This window comes from Thermobia domestica, chromosome 9 (assembly GCF_964235325.1).
Source record: "Thermobia domestica chromosome 9, izTheDome1.hap1.1, whole genome shotgun sequence".
NCBI lineage: Eukaryota > Metazoa > Arthropoda > Insecta > Zygentoma > Lepismatidae > Thermobia > Thermobia domestica.
In genome coordinates, this window is record NC_137462.1 from 266,975,087 (window position 1) to 266,993,960 (window position 18,874).

The window sequence follows — 18,874 nt, forward strand, 5'->3', positions numbered from 1 at the left end:
GGATGTGAAAACCCGGTTCCAGAACTGATCTTCGGAACCGGTTCCAGCCCTGAATCCGAAAAAACGGTTCCAGATCTGGATCCGAAAAACCTGTTCTGGCCATCCCTAGGGTATTCCCTACAGGGTGTAAGTCTCAAATATGCTCTCAATAGTTTTCAGATATACCCTGATTTCAAGGAGGGTCCAAAGTAGGCAGAAGGTAAGCCTTCACGACAATGGACATCCAATGCTTCGGAAGGAAGTCGAAGTTTTAGGAACCTGCAGCTCCATGTTTTTTCTGTGTGTTCGGAATAATGTGTGATGCGATGTATTTCGTCACAGTATATTTCACGTTTTCTTCACTTATAAGCGTGAGGGAAAACCTTGCAGCATGCGTTCTCCCAAATACGAGAAACCGTGCTGCTGAGGTTCCTTAACACTTCTGACATCGCGCCAAAAGATTCCGTGTTCACTGCTATCAAGGCCTATCGTTTGCCTACTTTGGACCAATCATAAAGTCAGAGCATCTCTCAAAATTCGGTTGATGTCATATCTAGGAATTTCACCCTGTATGGAATTCTCTGTACACCCACTGAAAATTAATGAAATATACATTTTTGGATTGCGTATGCGTGACTTCCTTTACGCTGATAAGGACCACCACACACAGTTTCTGGCATTAGAAATAGCGCCTGTTGAAATTTGGCTTTTTCGCGATTTTGGACAGCCCTAGCTCTGAAACTATGCTCTTTTCGCCATAGGTCCATATGAACTTTGTCTTATTTTGACGTAAGGAATCACCTCTTCGAGTTTGTCGGTATAGTTCATTAACATCCTATATATAATCATTGAAATCTGAAACATCACTTCAACTCACCCTGTACAAAATACATCTAACACATTTCTCGCCTTATTAACGAAGTGTTCATGATATGTATTCAAACTGGTTGGTTAGAGTCTAGGATCTCTTTTTGGCACCGAGGATATATGCGACGTGGATCTACTGTTTAAGGTAGAAGCCGAACCACCATAATGCAACCAAATTTCAAGACTTCCCTACCTGGAATCAAATCTGGATCTCGTGCACTAAAAGCGCGCGAGCTACCAATTAGGTCAGCAGAAGGGGTAATGTGTATTCACGCAGAAATCACACTCGCTTCTGTTGCAAATTGCCTTGGGTTTCATTTCCACAGTATATACAGAGTTGGCCCAAAAGTATAGAGTCCCGTACTGATCAACTCATTGCTTTTTATATAATTTCTTATTGTTATCCATCACGTAGACTTAGTTTCTTTATTATTTGTTTTCAATGTCTTTTTACTTATATCTTAAGCTCGGAACAGCCAAAGCGAATAAACCTATAAGCTACAATGTTATACTTGATTAATGCAGGGATGTATACCTACTTTTGGGCCACCCTGTAATTAACTGAATTATCAACGCCAATCTTCGTCTCCGTAAGTTATTGAAAAAGAAAAAAAAAGTGATGGTATTAATCACAAATTAGAAGTAGCCGTAAACTAGCAACACGGTCGTAACAATGGAATTATCATTTAAATCGCATCAATGTAGAAAATTAATATTCTAACAACGTGTACATACATTATATTCAGTGGAATAATGGTGTTGATTCTAGTATATTCAGTAATAAAAATGTACTTATAGAAAATTTATTTAGCAAGAAATTCTATAAATGATGCAAGACCAATTAACATGAAACATTTGTACCACTCGTAATAGTCAAGCACTGTTGTATGGAGTTTCACAGTTGTTGCAGGTTCGAAATATGAACAAGTATGATTGTCTCGTAAGTATGATTCAAACGAGAAAACCAAAATATAATTACATGATCTGTGAGGAGAAAAAAAAATGAGGTAAGTATTATCTTCCAAAGTTACCTTCAAACAGTTCAACAGTTTTCCTGTGATGAAATCACAAATTAGACATCTCTTTCAAGGTGGTGAAAACAATATAAAGTGCTCCTCTTAAAAACGCTGGGACACGTATCTGTTTATTTTATTTTTTTAAAATTTATTTATGAGTTCAACTTCCTAACTTTACGGGTTCGTGAGATGGTAAGTTCTTTGCACACATTATGCCCAACTCTTCCCTTGGGATATGAATTTCAATCAAACTGACATAATAACTATACAGTTCGAGGTAGCTGATATGATTATATATATTATATATAACAAGGGGGGAAGAGAAGCACGAATATGTGGCCACAGATGGCCATTTTGTAACAGGAGCTTACCCGTGCAGACGTCCATTACATTTCAGTGGGTTTTATGTTCATTAATATCAATGAAGCTTATGCCTATTCAGCTTCTCACTCGACTGAGCTCGGGCTAGCTTTAGTTAATATAGCTCCTGCTATTTATTCTCGCACTCATTACTTCAGAGCTCGCGCTCGCTTAGACCAGGGTCCTGACTCGTAATCTATTTATAGGATTAGTGTTCACACGGGACTCGATCTCAAATATTGACCTCAAGGTTTAAAGCCGGGTGCGCGAGTTTGAACATCTCAATACAGTGCATAGGGTTACCTCTCATTTGACGACCATGAATTCCCTGATTATTTTTTCCCAAGGTTTTAGGTTGTGATTTACGAATCTTTATATATTTATACATATTTCAGGACATTACCAGCATCCATGGTCTTAAGCCCGTGACGACGTCCCTCAGTGAGCGCACTATCCGGGCAAAAGAGAAGGAAGCAGCTTGTTGACCTATGTCAGATACCATGCTCGCATTTGCCTGATATGAATGAGGAAAACTCAGAAAAATCCTCACTACGATGGCTGCCATGAAAAAACTTTTATACCTTTTCGACCAAGTGTTCCCACCGTGAATCGTACCCGAGACTGCTCGCATGTACGTAGTTTTTTTTTTTTTTTTTTTTTTTTTTTTAAAGTTTTGCAAAACTAATTTACTTTATAAAATATCACGTACGAAATAGCCGAGAAAGAAAAAAAAAATGAGAAATAAAAATCCGTACCGATACTTAAAATTCATCTACTTTTCCAAGTTTTTGCAGTTTACCATGAAATTTCTCAACCTTTTCAGGAGTTTTTAGAGTAAACTGAATTCCCTGACTTTTATAGGTCTTTCAGGTTGGTGAAAACCCAGGTATACGTCTACTGTAAATTTCGCACAAAATATCAAGTTTTATTAGTGTTTTAAAAAAAATCACTCAATGTTAAAAATTGATCTATTTTCTGTTGCAATCCTTTTCGCTTTTAGTATAATCTTTACTTCCAAGTCAACGAGGGGCCGTTCTCACTTCTCTTTAATGTTGCTCTACAATCAAGTAGAGTGAAAATGACAACTATTGTATCCTGCAAACCCTCTTTTCAGAATGAAATTCAAAATATGAAATCATTAAATAAATTACACACCTTGAATTCCGCCACCTCTTTCTTTCCTTACCTCAAACAAAACAAAACAAACAAACAAACCAACCAAAAAAATCATAACTTTCAGTGACTAATTATCAACATTCTGGAAAGCTAACCAAAACAAACCACGCGAAACTCTGTTCATTAAGAGTCTATACATTTTATTCACATGAAAGCTCTGTTGCTACTGTTTCCTGTCTTGCGTATGTGACCAACAACGACCAAACATGAGTCGTCTGAAGAATCATGTGTTTGCCGCATCACTTGAAAAACACACGAGAGTAGGTGAAAGGTGTGCAAAACATGCTGTCAGCACCCGTAATCAATCTCTCGGCCTTTTTCACGAAAAGTCTTGGCAATGTGAAACACTTGCCGCTCACCCACACCAGCACCCGGCTCAAAAAGATACGGCGACACATATGGCAGCGATCCCACATACTTACAAACTGACGCATCTCTCAAAAAGCTCTATTTAGAAAACACCATTATATGAAAGAGCTTTGTGCCAGTCAAACATAACTACACCTGACAATATGAGCTAAAAACAAATACTCGTGAGATGAGCGCTTTCTTTATCTTATGATGCATGGTCATGATGTAAATTTTTCCCTTGGACTCCTGCCTTGGGTTGTTTCATTCTGCACTGGAAAAAGTTATTCTACTAAACGGTTTTCATTTAAAAAAAAAGCCCATTTAAACGGAGATTTCTGAAAATTCTTATGCTTGATATGCTGATATGACAAATGAACAAATATTGTCGCGAGGTTTCGCGAATTTTAATCAATTTCACGAATGAGTTTTCCTCAATTTCTTAGAGATAATTTACAAACGATATTTCAGAGTATATTACACTCAACATTCAATACATTTATTCTGTTATTCAGAATCAAAAACGCAACTAGTTCACAAAGCATAACTATATACCGACTTGCATCACGATCCTAGAAAAAAAAAGGGGGGAGGGACTATGGTTATGATTATGTTCAACGTCACAAACCCAACACACTTCGAATAGTCATATTCTTTATACGTGGCCAAAAAGTATTCAGCTTTCGGTACTGCTTATTTTTACGAAAATGTAAATGGTTTAACAAGTATTTAACACAATGAACTTTGTGACTTGTGAACCATTTTTCATTTCCCATCAAAAACGGAAGTTTTTCGGAATCAAATGATAGGCTTGGCCAGCATATTCGGATAATCTCTAAAAAAATGTTTAACAGGTCTGTTTCGCGTATTTCCCCTTATTCTAAATAGCAGTTAATCAAAATGATACATAAAAAAAAAAAAAAAAAAATCCAAACTACAATTTTGATAGCCATAGCTCGGGAATTAACGTTTGTGCAGGAAAATAGTTCACGCCAAGTTTGGTTAAGATGAATTTTGTAGATCGCGAACGATATACACTGTCCATATGATTTCTTTCTTTTTCAAAGGAGGGACACGTTGCCAATAGGTAGGACTAACCAGGGGCGTCATTTCAGACTTCGCTTGAGGGGCAAGAGCACCACCGATATAAGACACGTTTTGTACTAGTATATTAGTAGACAATCGATTAACCCTTTAAAGTTCCGGCTTTTTTTTTAAAGGTAAATTACAGACTATCAGTCAAGCGGCTGCAGCATCATTCCTATTTATCGTAGGATTCATACCTCTTCCCGCCCCCCCCCCGCCACACACACACAATAGAGCAACCTTTCAAATGGTACCATTCGCATTTCACTATCATGTCCCTGAGGCGGGGAATATTCATTGAAATCGGGATTTTTCTATGATTTTTTTTTTCAAATTTTGACCCCCCCCCTTGTGTTAACGCAGAGACCTGAAAATCAACTGAAAATAATAAGGGGTGTACTGTATGTACAAAATTTCAAACTTCTATCTTGAACAGTAAGGGCGGGAAAAATATTTATGAATAATCCCCACAATGCCCCACATAACCGCAAAAGACCCTGATCTCAGGTTTAAAAAAAAAAAAAAAAAATCTGAGACATCCATATTCATCCTAGAATCATGGTTCGTCTATCATTCTCTTCAGAATAGAACTATTTTCAAACGGTACCATTCACATGTCTCCATCGTGTAACTGAGACGGGAAAATCGCAATTCAAGGGATTTTTTTTTGTTAAAATCTCTCTTTTTTTAAAACTTTTTGCCTATCTGGACCCTCCCTGTGTTAACGCAGATTTGAAAAACTCTCAATATTCACTGGAGTGAATGTTTGTGCAAAATTTCAATCTTTCTAGGTGCAAAAGTAAGCCCGCCAAAAAATAAAAAATAGGCCTAACAAAACATATTTTTTAGTTATGACGTCATCACCTCCTATGTCTCGACGCAGAAAGACGTGAAACCACCCGTAACATGTTCTACAACGCCTCTACCCTTAAAAAAACTGAAGTAAAAAGCTTTAATGGTTCTTTTTTAATCGAATAATGAAGACTACTTTAGTACCTAAAAATAGGTGCTAGAATTCCAGACGGTTAAAGCAAATGTATTCCTCGAACTCTTGGGGAAGGGGGCAACTACCCCCTCCTGACCCCTAAATGACGCACCTGATTGCAGCAGGCGAGGATAAATATTCATCACCCTATTAAGGATGATTTGAAAACCTATCGGTACGTAAAGTCAACACAAGCTACGTATAACAGTTCTTAAACAAATCAAATTCATGGCTTTCTCACGGTGCAAAGTTTTTCAATTTCACTGTCGAACACTCCATAAAAATACCTTTACTGACTACATAACGACAATAAAAAACCCCTGATGTGGGACCGAAGCGTTGGCAGGACCCAAGACGCGGCACGACGGTCGGTACGTTGGAGTGGAATAATTTAATTTTCCCTTGTTCAACTTTACGTTAATTTTACATACAAGAAATTGAGAGAACACTAAAAAATTTAGAATTTTCTAGATTTTAAGGGTTTGATAACGAAACTCACGACTTGGTGGGCGCCCTGTGCAATGTATATAGAGCGTTCTTGTAACAAATGAATTAAAAAAGATGGCATGTATAATTCACATCGTATGTAATTCACATCATATGTGGTATCTTAACCACGCATTACCCAACTACAAGCCATTTGACAGGGCACAGCCTTACCGCCACGACGTTAGAACTTTTTACTCACTGAATAGACATACTGTTTCCAAAAATCAAAAATGTGTATATATTAACAAACAAAATGGTAATAAAACTAATATCTGAAGCATAGATTTAATATTTCCTACATATCTGATACGAAGCAGATTACTGACAATTTTATTCTCACACAAAAATCAGGTGAAAATGTACACTACATTTAATCGGCGTTCTCTTTACAGGAAACCCGGAAAGCTACCAAAACATCACGCACATAGCAATGCGATATGAAATCGAGAGCGTCTGGTTTTGAACGTATTGGATTTCTTGATATTATTTATTCACCTGCCACTAAACCATGCTGAAGCAGAACAATGCTCTGTTTCCTCTCCTCACAGCATGGTTTCCATTGATTGTCAGTAACTGATGACGGTCCAACACAGCGTCCCCCATTCATGACCAGATCTGCCTGTGACAGCGAACATGGCCTTGGCGTTACCACACAATTAGAATCAAGCGTCTACGTTCCAATAACGGATGGTTTCACTGAAGTTATACCATAAAAATGACAGAGGGATGAGGACATTTTTACTAAAAACACGCTGGAAGTTGTGAGCGAACTGGAAATTTTCCAGAAGAGTTCACTTTTCTCATGTACTTTCTTATAACCGTGATTTTCATGCAATCGATGAACAAGAAGCATCAGCAATATCTTCGACAGACTAGACTTCAGCATGGGGTACAGTAATTTTTACTTATAATACAGCAAATAAGATTTTCTACAATGTCTTAAATTAGAGACATACGAGGAACTATCAAAAACTTCATCCAATCATCCAGGAGACAAACCACGAACCCCCTTGGATGTATGTCCTATGCCTTGTTTCTTCTAAGCATACAAAATACTGATTCGTACGGATATACAGTGGACTCTTTTTAATTCGAAGTCCAAGGGGACACGAAAAAAACTTCGAATTATCCAACAACATTCATTTTCACATATATAACAACAAACAAACCAAAATACTGTGCATCAAAAACATATTCATGTAGACTTTACCTTTAAAGCAGCTTATTATTTGCGTGATCGAATACCGCAAACTAACAAACGGAGAGTACGTGTACAATGGAAAATATATTTACGTACAACACTACAACATACATTGAATAGCCCAAACAATTAAACATCAGTAACAATTTCAATATTCTGTTCTCACTTTTAAGAAGTCGTAATCATCATCTGCTTAAATTTGATTGTTTTTGTACGGTCAATAAATCTTGAATTTAATGTATTGTGTGGAATACGATATTTATAACATTTAGTTGACTTTATCAATAATTCATCTTAAATTTTCAACCAATTCTGAAACAAGATGAGATTGGCACACGTTCTCTATCTTTACTTCTTCCCCAACTCACCTTCATCTTTATCATTACATAGATTTACTAATTATCTTTTGTATTACTCTTCCCTATGGCTGCATCTGGATAACGGAAAACAATCTAAAACTGCATTTCTCTGTTTACATCTGTCCAACATTAAAAAATTGTCAACTGTGTTTACTTCGAATTATCCAAAACATAGGTTCAGAAGTTCGATTTATCCACTATTTTTTACTGTTGTTTTCAATTCAGTTTTCAAGGGGAATGGACTTCTGTTCGAATTATCCACTATTTCGAATTATTGAAGTTCGAATTAACGAGACTCCACTGTATATTTTTTCCACAGATAAATCACTCAACGTGGAATAAATAACGAAACTGAGGCACGCACTTTATGAAGTTCCTGCACCTCGAACCGAAAAACAAATTCAGAATGAGATGAAAGCAGTTAATTGAAATGAAAGCCAATATGAGATGGTATCAAGTAGGAAACGGAAATTTCAAACTGGACACATGAACACTTCGGATGCCCCGGCATCCAAGAACCACCGATCATCTCAGCAACCCCACAAACTATGGATTCGACACTAATGTCGGTCATTTCCGATTATTTTTAAACACCTTTCCCCCTCCTCAAAGTTACACCGTCAAAGTGAAATGAAAACTTCTCAACCCCGAACCTCATCTAGGTTGAAAATTTGATCGAGATCGATTGGGTGGTTCAAGAATTACGAAGTCATAAACATAGTCACTTTTAATTTTATATATCAGAGAGCAATGAATGAAATGTGTACAAATATTATACCTGTATGTATGCAGTGCTAAGTGAAAACGTCAACTGGGTTGGCCAATGACTCAAAAGCAGAGAAAAGTATTACACATCTGTAGTAAGAAAGTCAGTATCTACGTAGTTTGATGAAAATTAGATGAATTCTGTAAATTGTGATATGTCCTGTTCTTGTGAATTGATGCTTTTAAAGAAAAAAATAAAAGGACGAAAATATTAGTAAAAATAAAGTTTAAGATCCGCCCTCATTTTGTAAAATTCTTCGGTAATCAAACAATGATACTAATATTTCTCTGAGTAATTTTTTTACTCACAAAATAACACAAGTTTCATTCTTATATAATTAGCAGTTTACAAGCTATAACATTTTGAAATCGGTTGATGACTTCAGAGACCATTTCTTTTAGTATTTGAAATGGAACCTGCCTTTAACCGTTATCAATTATACCCCTTTAGGATAAAGATAAATAAAAATAACAGATAATGAGAAGAACTGGAGGAATGAGGAGAATACAAGAAATAAAAACTCCCGAGAAAATATTTTCAGAGACTCTCGTATCAGGAGAAAGCGCTATTGCTTTCATGACAATGACCAAAGTACTGTATATTACCACAGACAACCCAGACGCACAATCGGTGATTGAGGTGTTGTCTGTCTCTGCATACTTATTTGATATAGGTATTGTGTAGGCGACACTAATATCTACGTCAATTATTAGTGTACATTTCTCAATTAGTAATGCTGAGAAAATGTTATTTTCGATCTTGTCAACATACTTTTAAACAGTTGAAACTTCTAGGCGTGATCCTTTGCACTTTCTTTAGCAGAGTTTCTTTCTTTCTTTAAAGCTTAGTTCTAATATTGCCCGGTAGATGTCAACCGCTGAAGGATGTTTGTTATCAGCTAACGGTGCGATGTTGAACTTTCAGCATGTTACCATTATACGTATGTAGTTTTATTTCAACAGTAGAAAACGAGATTTGGATTGCCACAACTACCCATGAAGCGTTAACAGACTGACTCATATTAATGAATTCGTCTGAAATAGATTACCTATCTATTGCAAAAAACAGATTTCTAAAATTTACTTTGGTTCACGAATTATTGTCCGGAGTAACGTACCAACACTACAATCGCGTAAGGCCCACCAGTGTGATCAGAGCAAAATCTTCAGTCCATTGCCTCTATCAGTAACAACTATTGATTTGTTACAATAAAGTCATCTGTATGATAATTCTATAAAATATTTGTTGCTTATAAATGGAAGGAGCTAAATCTGTATTGTTCATCTGGGTTGTCTGTAGTACTACCATCAGTGAACAACTGAAACGTGGACGACAAATGAAAGCTAACATACACAAGAGAGAAAAAGCAGATAGCTAAGTGGTCTGAATGGGTTCTTGTACTAAACCGAGAAAAAACATAATGGAAAAGTGATGAAAAATTGATAAGTGTAACTCGAAAGGAACAAAGAATTAAATAATAAAGAAAATGCAATACTGAACATTAGAAATGCAACACCAAAAAAGAGAAGTGGAACCCAGAAAGCGGCAGGCAGACAACGTACGGAGGAGTGAAATAATTTCACGTACTGCTGTGTCCAACATGTGACAGTGGCAGAACGTCCACACATCAGTAGCGCCTGAGACTACCACGAGCGTCCAGAACGGCTGCGAAATGAAGAGAGAGAAAATTAGACTTTAGATGTATAGTAAATCACGCGTCTGTAACGTTATAAAACCTACCAACTGGAGCTCAAGGTCGTTTCTGGTGTGACGCATTGTGCAATCACGGACTAGGTTTGTTCAAAAGACAAGAAATCTAAACATACCAGTCAAGAAACGGAATCAATAGAACATTGTGTCAATCTAGAAAATGTATTATGTCATATACAGTCGAATATTGTCTTGTTGGAAAGTGGTTGCATGCAGGATAAACCAAACCAAACCAAACCAAACCAAACCAGGTACAACACCTCACTCACGTACCACTGTCTGATCAAAAATCCGTAACTTATTTCACGTGAACAGGTATAGAATACATTCGCACCTCAATGCCTAGTGTTTCAGCGGTGTGGCGATGCAAAATGCAGGCCAGACCATGTAGCCATCATGCCGCAGAAAGCGCTGTTCTTTCAAGATGTAGTGCCATTTGACTACACGCGCGACGTCCGCGGCGCAATCACGAACTAACACATTTATATGCTGTAATCACAGTTACAGTAGCGAGCGTTTTGCAAATATGCCTACTGTGCCTCACACTGCCTGACTATCTACTGTTCGTGAAGACACTAGTCGTAATGCCGAATTCCTTTGCCAGTATTCTGGATATGGCTCTTTTACCCGCCATTATCAAAGCACAAGAAGTCTATAGTATGATACGTCATTATATATTGCTTTTCTGGAGCCATTGATTGCGTACTCCCAACATTAGAGTTGCACTCCGTACAACACGGACAGCAATATCGCTGAAGAATAATTCATAATCGCGATATAACACCATTCTGATGCGGTCAAAGGTGGTAACATGCTAGAATTCCTAACGCATACAATGACAAGGTACTGTTCGCCTCCAGAAACTTCCATCGTGCCAACACTCAGTCATTACTGAACTGTCGCACTCGGAAGTATAGTCAATTCAGCCTATACATGTGCAGTTTGTATCTAAAGGATTTGTCGTTTTCTACGTGGGGCTAGTGCCATAAGTAAGTCATCATCCACGGGAACTTGTGGAAAACATCCCCGATTACTAAATGGCCAACCAGAACCCTCATTTCCAGCATTTGACAACTACTCGCCAAGTCCACGTGGACTATTTAGTTGCCACAGTTCCAAACTCTGTCCTTTCAGTCAGTGATTAGAAGACTGCTGTTCAACATATGTAGTTTTCTTTATATAAAATACTCGATTGTAGCAAAATGTGGCGGCCTGACATGTTTCACATTAGCAATAGTATTGGAAGAAAGAATGAGACACAGTCGGTGCTGCGACACTGCAACCCCGCAAATACAGTCAAAAGAACGATGGGGAGAGGAAGAGATGCTGTTGTAAAATCCAGCACAAGTAGTTCAAAGAATTTACCGAACTGCCCATGTATAGAAGAAATCGACTTTACTTTTGATTGTTACTTCAAGAGTCTACGTAATGAAAATGAAATTAAATCTTTAAGTTTTACGTCCCACGTTTATGTCGGTTAGGCTAAAGGAGACGGTGATAATGAGAGATGAGTGAAATGGTGGAATGAAGGTGGGAGGAAGCGGAAGAACCCCGAGAAAACCCACGAGCACGGTGTTTGTCCACCACAAAGTCCACATGGCGCGAGGTGGGATCGAACCAGGGACCCCAAGCACCGGAGGTAAACGCTCTACCACTGAGTCACCGCGCCCCCCAGTCTACATAATGAATTCTGAACCTCACCGGCAACATTTTTATGTCCTACCATCCTCTACACGTTCTGTAAATGAACGGTTAGACCGATGGTGTCGCATTTTTATTATCGAGCAGAGTACACTAAAAATCAGGTTAATAGTAAACACACTAGCTGAGAACAATATTGAAAAGAATAAGAGTGATGAACTCAGTCAGTCTAATGAATGATTAGTATTAACTTGCGATTTCAACGAAGTGGACATGCTAGATTATTCAATTTAAAAAACAAAAGAAGAATACCACCCGACCGGCCGTTAGTCACGAAATAAAAGCAAAAACGCGTACACACATTGGATTAATTGTAAGAATACAAATCCCAAATTTTTATTGATATATTTTAAGTACTCTGTGTGAAGCTGAACTCTCAAATTACTGTAAATGTCATTCCTCACTTAAAACAATAGTACTACCTTCAATTATTTATTACCTAAACGATACGTTATTTAGAAGCATGATGCTGTTGGGACAGTTCATAAGTATCAAGCTTGAAACAAAACCGAAATACAGTTCAGAACTGATTTACTAAAGCAATTTCGAGTTATTGCAGGATTAAATAATAATACAACTATTCCTCCACTAATCCAGAAGACACATTGTTATGTCAGTCCAAAGTCAATCATTTTAAACGTGGAAATAAAAAAAGAAAAAGTGATGTTAAAATCAATATGATGATGTGCTTCTATATTTAGTTTTCGCAATTGTCTAGTGATTTTCTCTGTTGAATGGATGTTTGTGATGTATCGACTGAGATGCCTGACTGCCATGCCAAGTAAAGAGAAGAGTGTGTACATGTTAAGTGACTGCCCCTGAATTCACCAGATTCCTCACACCCGCTTCATTAACTTGCAAATGACAAAATTTGAGTTCTCAGTCTCTGCTATCGATTTTTCGTCTAGTGAAGTCGTGATGCTGGCATGAGGATCTCTGGTCGGGTGGTGTGTGGGCTGTGTGTACTGTGTACAACGTGTTGAGTACACTGTGCTCACACAAAGGAATGGCGGTCCATTTCAAAGATAGCTAGCTTTTAAAGTAAGCAGAATGAAATAGAAATAGAATGCAAAATTTTCATCTGGTTAAGAAATATACTTACCTAAGTTAGGATTTGTGTAGTCCCAGCTCTCATTATCATTCTTGTGAACATTCAATTTTGAGGGCTGCAAAGAAACAAACAATAAAACTTCAATGCTTTTATTTTTTTATATTAGATATGAACAATTAATTATTTATCTACTATCTGTATCAGGGCAAGAAATTTTAGGTCTAAATCTACACTGTGCGCAAGGAATGGTGGCTTCTAACAGTTGGGTAGAACAGGTGGAGTACTGTAGGCGCTGTTGCCAGCGGCTCCGCAACAGAGATAGCAACTCTGGCGACAAACTTAAGACATTTAACAAGACGTCTCAACTACCGGCAACAGCGCGACCAGTGACCTTCGTTGCCTAGCAACAGCGTGCGAACAATACTCCCTCTAGTTTTGTTTATAACATGTGCAGTTATCTGTCAGAAGCCACCTTTCAGTAACTAGATGATAGTAGCAAGACCAGAGAGTTTGGTCGTCATTTGACATCTGGCAAATGAAGTAAAGACCAAATAACTATCACCAAATAAAGAAGTTGATTCATTTATATTAAACCGAAGTCAATGTGCAACTATACCACATATGCATAATTCATCGTCGTAAGATTGTCACGAGACAAGCAACAGTATCTCGTTAGTCACACAGTGGACCAGTATGATCGCGCGTAGTCTAATGTCGCCGAAACAACAAATTCTGGGAGAGGTTCATTGTGCCCCTTTCCGACGCTAAGTTCACGACATCGCACTGTAGAAATGTGTTAAGTGCGTAATTGTCGTGCCACTGTGAATTGTATTATACGGAAATATGCAGCACAGAGTCTTGAACCAAACCATTACCGACGCGAGCAGCTAGAAACTAGCCTCCAAGGATCCCACCGCTATTGTGTGAGGGTCGTCATATGCTGGCCTCCAAAAATAATCCAAACAGCGTGCGATGGCCAGAAAATGCCGCACATTGCAGGTGACAATCAACCGCGCCATTCACAGGAACTACGCCTCACAGTCGTTTGCAAGAGAAGGTACACGCCCTGAAACTATTATGTGGCTGAGCGAAAAAAGAACTACAGGAGTTTGTATGAACATTTTGTGAGTGATCGGTGGAAGTTAGTTGTTACCCTTGGTGAAGCGTGGATTTTCCTCACAGATTGTGATAAACTTCGTGCCATTACATGCAGACCTGTTGACGCCAAGGGCAAACGCACGTTCTTCCGCCAGTGCGCAGTGTTTCGCTAAAGTGTAGCCGGTTAATCGTACACAGGAAAACTGCGTCTCCGAAAGGTGGAGTGAAACGTCAAATCAAAGCTGCATACTACCAGACTCATGTCCTAACTGAACTCTACCAGCATCAAATCCCAGCACGGTACGGACAAGATGTGAGCCACGTTGAACTCCCAAGACTAGCCACACAACGAAAACATCACTGGAATGTTATCACCATATGGAACAGGAAACTGGAATTTCGGCAATTCTTTTCTCTGACATCCCTAAGAGTCCAGACCCCAGCCCAATGGATTGTTGTGCTTTCGGATTCCTCAAGTAGCGCCTGTCCCATAAACGAGTTCGCAGTCTCCGGCTTGTGGAAAGTCTGTAAAAAGGAGTGGGATGAAATACCAACGGTCCAGCTGCAACGCAGTATTCTGCAATGGAAACTGATGTCAGGCAATATCAGTAGCAGTGGCCTGCAGATCGAACACAATCGGTGGTGGAAACATGGCATTTCTTACGTAAATGGCACATTCGAATTCAGCTCAATATAAATGAACCTTTGCATTTGGTTGCTAAGAGTGATCTGAAATTGCACGACCTGATATAGCTCTATTGTCCGTATATTGTGGACATATTGCCAATATATAGTTTTTTCTTCTCGTTCTATACATTGTCATGTAACATGCTAGGCAAGCGGATGCTTATGCCATCAAATGCCATGATTTGCTAAAAGCCAAAATATATTATTCCATTAATTCTTGCGGTACGCATTACCTGTATGCATTTATCCTATTATACCTTAGTTAATAAATAGCACTGCACATAATTAAACATAGGTAACCAAGGTAAACAACAAGCATTTGGATCACATTTTACTTATCTGTACAAGTCTTCACAGTGGGATTCAGCGGAAGAGCTTTCTTTTTACGTATTTTGGTGGTGCGAGATAAAACTAATGTTACCGATGTTGAAAAGTAACTGGTTGAACCGAAGTGGAATAAGTCAGTGGGAGTAAGAAGGTGTAACCACCCGAGGAAAATGGAGATATAAAAAGTTCAACCCAGAATTCAAGGGCGAGAGAATACATGGGAAATCAAAACTGACAGTGAGTAGTAGATAGGGTAATCAGAGAACCTGGAAATGGAGAATGCAGAGAAATTGGTCAGATGGAACTTAGGGAGTGCAGGAGGATGAATAAATCAAAAACAAAAGGGGAGGGGAACTGTAAAAAAAAAAAAAAAAAATAGAATGAAGAATTTAACCTGGCGTAAGAGAATCAGGAACATGGCAAGAAATAAAATACGTCGAAAGAAGAAACTCGACGTTGCTAACAAAATTTTTCATTTATGTTGTTTAGTTTTAAAGATACATCAGAAAGTTGGTGCAACAATAGGAGTTTGTGTTTCTAGTTGTATGTTGATGTTTATGTAATTGTATATTCAAGTAAGTAAATAGGCCTAATCAGTGGCGTATTTATTTTGTTTCGGGGGTATTAACACGAGAAATAAAGGGGGGACTCGGGCAGTAAATTTTTAAATATACAAACATATTTTCGGACCTAACCCTGTAAATATACCGTACTGCGGTATTTAGCGGACTGTTCTTTCTGGAGAATTTTTAAAGCACAACTGCAAAATTAAACCTCTAACTGCTGTAGACAAAAACACAATTGTGTGTTAATTATTAAGTTTCTATAATTCGGGCTTTTTTCGGGCTCAGTTGATTACGACACGGAATCGAGGCGGGCTCGGGCCTAAAAGATAAAATGGATTTCGGTCTCACGTCGGGCCTCAACATTATAAATTCACTGGCCGGGCCAGACCCGGGCTAAAAATTCCGGCCCGTGCAGACCTCTTATCACACGGACAGCGAAAACAAACCAAGTAAATTGAAAACTCGTTGTTTAGGAATGCACTCACATTGGTCACAACGGATGAATAATATTACGCCCTCCACTCTTTTCATATTTCTTTTATTATCCACCTCATTTAGCCTAGGATGAAACACTGTGAAAAGTTAATTTATTTCAAACAAATCTAGGAGGATCAGTTACCAACTCTTCTAGATATTTACCTTCTCAACACGACCTTTCCTCTTATTTTGATGTAAGGAATCACCTGTTCGTCGGTCTAGTTCATTAACACCCTGTATATATATATATATATATATATATATATATATATATATATATAAAATTTCATTCTTACGAATCTCACATAATTAAGAGAATCCCCAGCGGACTAACGCAGTTATAATCAATAAATCAAGCTGATTCAGCAAAATCTTTTAAAACTTTTTACTTCTACGTCCCACGTTTATGCCGGCCACGCTAAAGAAGATCGTGATGAAAAATGAATGCAATGGTGGGAATGAATAAAGTGAGAAGAAACGGGAGAATCCCGAAAAAAATCCACGAACAAAGTGTTCGTTCAGCACAAAGTCCATTTGGTGCGAGCTGGGATGGAACACGGGACCCTACACACCAGAGGTGAACGCCCTACCATTAAGCCACCGTGTCTCCCAGTTAATTCAGTAATCTGGTTCCGCTGTAGTTTACGCCCCCCCCCCTTCTACAATTCAGAGTTAGGGGTTATTTTCGCTGGTACAATTTTTTTTTTTCAGAACCATTTTTCCTACATTCCACTAGATGTTTGGCCTAAATCGTCCTGAATTCTAACTACGATCTGATTCGGATTAGGCTGGTGAGAGATGAACGTCCACAATTATCAAGTTTATTCAACATAAAGATGTACATGCATAAACAAGACTTAAAAAAATCATAAACCACGATTGTGAAATACGACTAATTCCCAATAGTACTTTGTATGCGGGATAAACTATGTTACGACAGACTTTTCCAAACTTAAGTTAGGGGTTTAGGTAGCAAAAAGTTCATACTCTTTATATACCCTTTTCACGTAACAAGCTAAATATTGTAGAAAGTTGCTATGGCAACAGAGTATGGAGAGCCTCTTTCCCAGAGGTAATCTTGTTTGATCCACGCCTGCCGTGGCGACGAACGGCTCTGTTCCCAAGAAGAGAACACTTCTACTGCTGATGACACATCACTGCTCCGCGCACGTACTACTCTTACCAAAAACAGAACTTCCTTCGGCTTCAACAAGCCCAACTACGCAGAACAACGCAAACAAACGTATAGCAATTTTATTTTTACAGTTGTGACTACTGTCGTTTTAACACATAACGTATATTCATTCTATTCAGTGCGAAAATTATGACTCGTTCATAAACGTCCAAATAACAAATTAAAAGTTAACCGCAGAACTTACGATACATGAAAAAAAACTGAGACAACCAACATTTATACTCTGGCAGTTTGTAAATCAGTCAGTGGGAACTTACTTCCTGCATCTTTCGTCGGGACCAAGACTATATCAAACGAAAACTACAGTTTAAAATGGATCGGAACCACTTAGGTACTTTTCCACCGAACCCGGTACCTCCTCACTAAAGGTACACACACACACACACACACACGATAGCAATTAAACCAGCAATGAATGAACTCGAAGCAGACGTCAAAGGAACATGAAAATCTAATATCATGGCCCATAAGGGCGTAAATCAAGGCCCGCAGACTCCGTATTGCAGGGGCTCCAAAAGCCATTAGTTACGTCACTGCACTGACAACCAAACAAAGATTCCAAACCGCCCTCCTGAAGAGTGGGAATAAACTGCGAAATGACTACTGACGAACATCCAAGTTTTAGTGTTCTTGCTAAGAAGGTGGAAATTTCCAGACATTCACTATATGATTTCAATAGATAGATAGATTGATTATGGGTTTAATGGGGACGTCAGTAGCGAGGCTATTTGTCCCCGTGACAATAAGGCCAACAGCTGAAGTTCATTGATTTTTTTAAAGGCAATTTCATTATGTGTACTGGATATTACCAAAAATTTACGACACTACAGTAACTTCAAGATTACTTCTCATCTTAGTATTATCTATTCAACTCAAAGATCAATTTTAAAACACAATTACTTTTATCCACAAAAATTCGTAGTCTTCACATAACCTACATGAAATATGAAAAAATATTGTTCAGTTGTTTTTTCTCCCTTCCCCCACTCAACTAATATCATATTAAAATGTTTAATATTCCGTGATAAATAGAAGGCTTGTCTCACGTAACAGCACGTATTACAGCGACAGAAGTTTCCAATGGTGCTCAGGGTTAAAATTGAATGTGAGTAAGGGAATACCTCGTAAAGACCATCTTCAGCTCTGATCTCTTTATCGGTAAGGTTCGCATAGAAAGCTCACTTTACAAAAGACGCCAATTTCCTTCTTTTGATCTCGAATCAAGAATGACAAAGGTTTACAGTGTTCGATGAACAACGTGATCCATATGATACAAAGTACTTCATCCTTCACATACACATGCATCAAATTATGAACACTAACGATACATATATAAAATGTCTCTAAGACTGAACTGAAGGAAAAAAAAAAAAAAAACAATAAAACCAAAAAGAATTAAGTGCATGTCCTTGGAACGAACATTTTATTAT

General features: G+C 38.2%; 1 protein-coding gene across 1 annotated transcript in view; it reads right to left on the reverse strand.

Annotated features, from left to right (window-relative positions):
- The window catches only part of LOC145660677 (heterogeneous nuclear ribonucleoprotein L-like), a 214,095-nt gene that overhangs the window by 66,474 nt on the left and 128,747 nt on the right, over positions 1-18,874 (reverse strand). Inside the window, exon 8 of the mRNA XM_081726013.1 lies at positions 13,146-13,209. Within this exon, the coding sequence (XP_081582139.1) occupies positions 13,146-13,209 (64 nt within the window). The remainder of the gene's footprint in view (positions 1-13,145; positions 13,210-18,874) is intronic.